Source organism: Cebus imitator, unplaced genomic scaffold (assembly GCF_001604975.1).
Source record: "Cebus imitator isolate Cc_AM_T3 unplaced genomic scaffold, Cebus_imitator-1.0 Scaffold122, whole genome shotgun sequence".
NCBI lineage: Eukaryota > Metazoa > Chordata > Mammalia > Primates > Cebidae > Cebus > Cebus imitator.
Window position 1 is genome coordinate 4,765,721 of NW_016107437.1, and position 7,241 is coordinate 4,772,961.

The following is a 7,241-nucleotide window of genomic DNA, read 5'->3' on the forward strand; positions in this document are numbered from 1 at the left end:
ACTGCAATCTCCGCCTCCTGGGTTCAAGCGATTCTTCTGCCTTAGCTTCCCAAGTAGCTGGGACCACAGGTGTGTGTCACCATGCCCGGCTAATTGTTGTATTTTTAGTAGAGATGGGGTTTCACCATGTTGGCCAGGATGGTCTTGATCTCTTGACCTCATGATCCGCCCACCTCGGCCTCCCAAAGTGCTGGGATTACAGGCGTGAGCCACCGCACCCGGCCGGGTATTAAAATTTAGTAGACTTTAGAATAACCTCGGATGCTTGTTAAAACTGTAGATTCGGCCAGGCGTGGTGGCTCACGCCTGTAATCCCAGCACTTTGGGAGGCCGAGGTGGGCGGATCACCTGAGGTCGGGAGTTCGAGACTAGCCTGACCAACATGGAGACAGCCTGACCCGTCTCTACTAAAAATACAAAAAATTAGCTGAGCAGGGTGGTGCATGCCAGTAATCCCAGCTACTCTCAAGGCTAAGGCAGGAGAATCACTTGAACCCAGGAGGCGGAGGTTGCCATGAGCTGGGATTGGGCCATTGCACTCCAGCCTGGGCAACAAGACCGAAACTCTGTCTAAAAGAAACTGTAGATTCACAGCCCTCAGTTCATAGAAATTCTGACTCAATGGATATGAAATGGAGCCAGCAGCTCGGGGGCTTCTCATGGAAGTGGTTTTTGGACCATACTTTGAGAAACAGTGCCTCAGAGCCTCTTTGTCTTGTTCAGAGAAAATTCTTTGGAAAATCAACCAGGTTGTTGACATCTCATGAAGAACTACAGAATGTAAGGCAATATGAAGGAAGATAAATTGGAGTATATGGGGACCACAGAGAGCTATTCGTAGAAGCCTGTCCTTAGAGGTCAGTTCTCCACACCTTCATATTAGTTGCTTATGCTGCTATACTGAATTACCACAGACTTAATGGCTCAAAAAACAGCACACATTTTATTGTGTTACAGTTATGCGGGTTCAAAGTCCAGATGGCTTTCATGGGGCTAAAATCAAGATGTTGGCATGGCTGCATTTCTCCTGGAGGCTCTAGGGGAGAATCCCTTTCCGGGCCTTTTCCAGTCTCTAGAGGCCATCCGAATTCCTTAGCTCATGGCCCCTTCTTCCGTCCTCAAAGCCGTTAGCATAGCATCCTCCATTCTCTGATCATCCTACCTCCATCCTTCACTTCTCAGAACCCTTCAGCCTACCTAGATAACCCAGATAATCTCCCAATCTCAAAATGCTTAACGGAGATACATCCTGAGAAATGTGTCATTAGGTGATTTCGTCATTACGTGAATATCACAGAATGTGCTTACACGAAGCTAGACGATCTAGCCTGCTGCACAGCTAGGCTATGTGGTGTGGCCTACGGCTCCTGGGCCACAAACCTGCATAGCATGTGACTGTACTGAATACTCCAGGCAACTGTAACACAGTGGTAAGTATTTGTGTATCTAAGCACATCTAAACATAGGAAGGTATGATAAAAATACGGTATTGTGATCTTACGGGATCACTGACTCACATGCACTTTGTCATAAAATGTTATTGTACAGCACATGCCTATATTTATAGGTTGTGGGGACAAGAATGCGGACATCTTTGGAGGGTACCATTATTCTGCCTAGAGCAGCCCTTGATACTTAGAAGTGTGATCCTTAAACCAGCAGCATTAGCATGACGGGGATTTTGTTATAAATGCAGACTCTTAGACCCCTTAGCTCAGACCTACTAAATACAGAATCTGCTTTGTTTTTTTTCTTTTCTTTTTCTCTTTTTGAGACAGAGTTACGCTCTTGTTGTCCAAGCTGGAGTGTAATCTCAGCTCACTGCAACCTCCACCCCCTGGTGTTGGAATGATTCTCCCACCTCAGCCTCCCAGGTAGCTGGGATTACAGGCATGCACCACTACTCCTGACTAATGTTTGCATTTTTAGTAGAGATAGGGTTTCACCATGTTAGTCATGCTGGTCTCGAACTCCTGACCTCAGGTGATATGCCCACCTTCGCCTCCCAAAATGCTGGAATTACAGGCATGAACCACCATAACTGCCCAGAATCTGCTTTTTTTTTTTTTTTTTTGGAGACAGTGTCTTGCTCTGTCACCAGGCTGGAGTGCTGTGGCCCAATCTCAGCTTGCTGCAACCTCTGCATCCCAGGTTCAACCTTTTCTCCTGCCTCAGCCTCCCGAGTAGCTAGGACTACAGGTGCGCACCACCACACCTAGCTCATTTTGTATTTTTAGTAGAGATAGGGTTTCACCATGTTGGCCATGATGTTCTCGATGTCTTGACCTCATGATCCGCCCGCCTCAGCCTCCCAAAGTGCTGGGATTACAGGTTTGAGCCACCACACCTGGCTCAGAATCTGCTTTTTAACACACCCCAGGTGGCTCATGTGCATGTTAGAATGTGAGAAGCTGTATTCTAAGATATTTATGTTTTTCCCAGCTTCTTCCCTTTCCGCATGTCTGGACTCACTGATGTAAACACAATAGTTCCTAAATCACTAGACGTAACTCGGTGAGCATTTTTACCTGACTACTATGTATGCTATTTTAAGCATCTGCTCTTAGGCTTTGTCCTAGGAATTGGAAATACATTGACCAACAGAATGTGGTCAGTGCAGTAATAATGGGCTATAAGGAAACTACAGAGGGGAGACTTTAGCAGATATGATGGATTTATGAATCATTGCAAATAAGGAACTACTGATAGACTCTAACTCTCTTATTAGCTCTGTTTCATTTAAGGGAAATCACCTCTACTTTGTAAACAAATCTTTTTGAAAATACAGAAATTATATGAAATATTACCATGTAGAATGATGTAACCATCCATCAGAGTTAACAACAGAAACATCGATTTTTAGATTTTGCTATATTCCTTTTTTGAGGGTTCTTCCCAGTGACATTACTTACTTTTTCTCTATAGGTGGCCAGGAACAGAATGGTACACAGCAAAGCATAGTTGTGGATATGCGTGAATTTCGAAGCGAGCTCCCATCTCTGATACATCGTCGGGGCATTGACATTGAACCCGTGACTTTAGAGGTTGGCGATTACATCCTGACTCCAGAAATGTGCGTGGAGCGCAAGAGTATCAGTGATTTAATTGGCTCTTTAAATAATGGCCGCCTCTACAGCCAGTGCATCTCCATGTCCCGCTATTACAAGCGTCCTGTGCTTCTGATCGAGTTTGACCCTAGCAAGCCTTTCTCTCTCACTTCCCGAGGTGCCTTGTTTCAGGAGATCTCTAGCAATGACATTAGTTCCAAACTCACTCTTCTTACACTTCACTTCCCCAGACTCCGGATTCTCTGGTGCCCTTCTCCTCATGCAACGGCAGAGTTGTTTGAGGAGCTGAAACAAAATAAGCCACAGCCTGATGCGGCAACCGCACTGGCCATTACAGCAGATTCCGAAACCCTTCCCGAGTCAGAAAAATACAATCCTGGTCCCCAAGACTTCTTGTTAAAAATGCCAGGGGTGAATGCCAAAAACTGCCGCTCCTTGATGCACCACGTTAAGAGCATTGCAGAATTAGCAACCCTGTCACAAGAGGAGCTCACGAGTATTCTGGGGAATGCTGCAAATGCCAAGCAGCTTTATGACTTCATTCACACCTCTTATGCAGAAGTCGCATCTAAAGGAAGAGTTAAAAAGTGAACAATGGGGGCTGTTTTCTTATCCCATGGCTGTGCTTTTCAGCTGCTCCTTGCCAGACATCATCGGTTGTTATTAATTATTAGTTTGGTATTTCATTCCTTTCCAGTGCTCTTACTGATTGTGTGGGGGAGCAGAAGCCAGGATTCCTCTCTGAACTCTGCAGTTAGGTATCACTTCAGCTTGCCCGTGCCTGCTCTTTTCACTCCCTGCACAATCCATGCCAGGCTCAGCATATTCCTTTTTAAATGAGATCTCTCACGATCAGGTAAAGTTTCTACGGAGGGTAGAAAGACACGGAGGGCACAGGGAGGGAAAAGAGCAGGCATAAGAAAGCTACCATTTTCAACAGTCCTTGTTACCTAGTGCAACATAAATAACAGTCTTAATTGTGCTTCATACCAGTGCCCCGCGGCTCTCAAAATCTGTTCTTTGCTGTTGTATCTACTGGACGCTTGAACTGATGTTTGTGTAGGAAATCATGTTCTCACCCTCTGTCTACAAAGGAGCCTTCTGGAACACTGAGAAGGAACATTTCTTTGCCATTCCTGACCAGTTCTCTCTATCACTTTTTCTTCAGCTCCATACTTCTGCCTGTCTGTTCTAAGGAAACTTTATGGAGCCTTCCTGTTACTAACTCAAGACAGCCACCTCTAAAACTGGCTGCCTAGTCTTCTAATGACCCAAACATATGTAGCATGTACTTCTAATGACCCAAATATATGTAGCATAACTTCATTGTAAAGTTAGTATTTTTAAAACATAAAATGAATGACCTATTTGTAAAAGTTAATGGTGAAGGGGCTCTTAGAATTCTCAATTTTTACACATATTCAGTCTCCTAATACCAGAGATCTCTAAGCCCAAATGGCTAGTTATAGAGTTTTTTAAAGACCTCCTCGTTTCCCAGCTCTCTCATATCCTAAGACACCAGCACCATATCCTCTAGAAATACAACCTAAGCTCACCCTCCTGTGATTCTTCATTTCTCACAATCCTATGCCAGGGTGGCTCCTTTCTTCTCTGTGTGAGGACCTAAATACAAGCCAATAAGTGTCCCACTAAGCTTTTAAGATTTGGTTTTCCTGCCTTGAGATATAAAGGATTGTAGGTAAATGAAAGATCAGTGTATGGGATATATAAAAATTCAAAAGAAATATATACACTTAAAAATCCATAAAGTAAAAAAAATCCCATTCTAAACCTCCTGATTGATTTAAGTTGACTTTTTATTTTAGTGTACATATAGGATATTCACAGCATCTTTGTGCAATTTTTAAACTTTTATATTTAAACATTACTAAGTTGGCTATTGTTCACATGTTTAGAAAGAGTAGTAAATTTTCTACCTCAGGGGCTGATATAGACATCAGTTCTGCTAGCTATATCACATATTTTAATGTTTTATCAATATCAGCTATTTTTTTTGTTTGCTGTACTATTTGAACTAATAGATGCTGGATCATGTAATACAAAATTGTCTTCAACTTTAACAACATTTTTTTTTTTTTAATGAGACGGAGTCTCCCTCTGTTCACCAGGCTGGAGTGTAGTGGCGCAATCTCGGCTCACTGCTTCCACCGCCTTCCAGATTCAAGTGATTCTCCAGCCTCAGACTCCCGAGTAGCTGGAATTACAAGTGCCCACCACCCTGCCCAGCTAATTTTTGCGTTTTTAGAAGAGATGAGGTTTCACCATGTTAGCAGGCTGGTCTCGAACTACTAACCTCAGGTATTCCACCCCGCCTCAGCCTCCCAAAGTGCTGGGATTACAGGCATGAGCCTCCATGCCCAGCCAACAAAATTATTTTTAGCTTTCCTTTTTGAACTGAACCTCTCATATTGGCGTCTTGATTTATTGGTACTTAACAGTATATGTGGATTTTGAACTTTACACAAGGGTACTACAAGAATGAATTGAGGGGTGTCAAGAACCAGATTGGTAGAACTCTGTAAGATGATGTGGAGAGTAAAGAGAAGGACAAGAAATAAAAATTAGTTTAAGGTGGAATAAAGATTTGGGCTGCTAATTTTTTCCCAGGATTCAAAATATACCCCGTAGAATAGAAAACAAAAATTTGAATGATTACAACATTGTCATCAACATTCTATGTTGTATATATTGTTGTATTGAAGATAGTTCAGAGTATATTAAAATAGACCTACCACTTCAAATGGTAATGGTTATTATAATGTCTCTTTACCCTCTTCTAGTACTTCTGCTTGCAGTATGTAGTCTATTTTTTTCCTTCTGGTATAACTCCACTTGCCTTTTATTGTTGTTTCATTATATAAAAGGAAAATCTTAACATAGCATATTGTGTGAAAGGGGTTTCAGTCCAAGTTAGTTTTCAAAAATAAAAATAAGGTCTTCTTTACCCCACACCCCAAACGGAGTCTTGCCCTGTCTCCCAGGCTGGAGCGCAGTGGCGCAGCCTCGGCTCACCGCATCCTCCACCTCCCGGGTTCAAATGATTCTCTTGCCTCAGCCTCCTGAGTATCTGGGGTTACAGGCACACACCATCACGCCCAGCTAATTTTTGTATTTTTAGTAGAGACAGGGTTTTATCATGTTGGCCAGGCTGGTCTCAAACTCCTGACCTTGTGATCCACCCACCTCAGCCTCCCAAAGTGCTGGAATTACAGGCATGAGCCACTATACCCAGCAAAAATAAGGTCTTTTTATTGCTACCATTTTCAACAGTCCTTGTTACCTAGTGCAACATAAATAACAGTCTTAATTGCATTTTATACCAGTGCCTCATGGCTCTCAAAATCTGTTCTTTGCTGTTGTATCTGCTGGACGCTTGAAGACAGGTGCACTGTCTTGTATGTATTTGAATTAGGAACAGTAACTTCTAATGAATTCTAAAATGGTCATCACAAATGAAAAGGCTCTCACTACCACTTCCTCTTCCAACTACATATATTTCATTGTGTTTCCAGTTTTGGAAAGTTTTCAATACATCAAGTGTTTATTTAAATTTTTCTACAAATTTTTTTACAATCTAAGTATCTTTGGAAAAGGAACTAGAGACGCATGCAGTTGCAAAATTAATAGTTTATTTTCCAGCATCATTTTATTAACTTCACTTTTTTCTCTCAAGATAGTAAATATCCAACTTATGAACTCATGTTTAGCTCTTTCAAAACCTTTTTTAAAAGCTAGATCAGCATTCTATTTTACAAGTTTTTTGTATAAAAATGTGAACATGAGATATTATGAGAAATCATTTTATGTTTCACTTGAATCATAGTGCCTTTTTTGATACTTCCTTAAAATTATGCAAGAAGAAATCATTTTTAGTAGTGGTCATAAATATTATCCATTTGGCAATAAGTTACTATTTCTTCAGTCTGAAGCTCAGCAGACAATATGTCTACATGTGTTTGAATACATCTGGATACAGTGTCCCAGCTCATGAGAGTCTGAAAATACTCTCATTCCTTAAGCCACTAGGACATGAAGGGTTAAGTCTACATTTGGTTGCATTGAAATCCCACACTATAGAACGAATAAATGGCCTTTAGCAAGAAAACCTACACTAAAGCAAATCTGAAGAAGTAGGGGAGGGGGAGACTGGCA

At 41.9% G+C, this 7,241-nt stretch overlaps 1 protein-coding gene across 1 annotated transcript in view; it reads left to right on the forward strand.

Moving 5' to 3' along the window:
- ERCC4 (ERCC excision repair 4, endonuclease catalytic subunit) overlaps positions 1-5,215 on the forward strand; it is a 31,439-nt gene extending 26,224 nt beyond the window's left edge. Inside the window, exon 11 of the mRNA XM_017540001.2 lies at positions 2,926-5,215. Coding sequence (XP_017395490.1) covers positions 2,926-3,659 — 734 coding nt within the window. The 3' untranslated portion in view covers positions 3,660-5,215. The remainder of the gene's footprint in view (positions 1-2,925) is intronic.
- Positions 5,216-7,241: the final 2,026 nt, after the last annotated feature.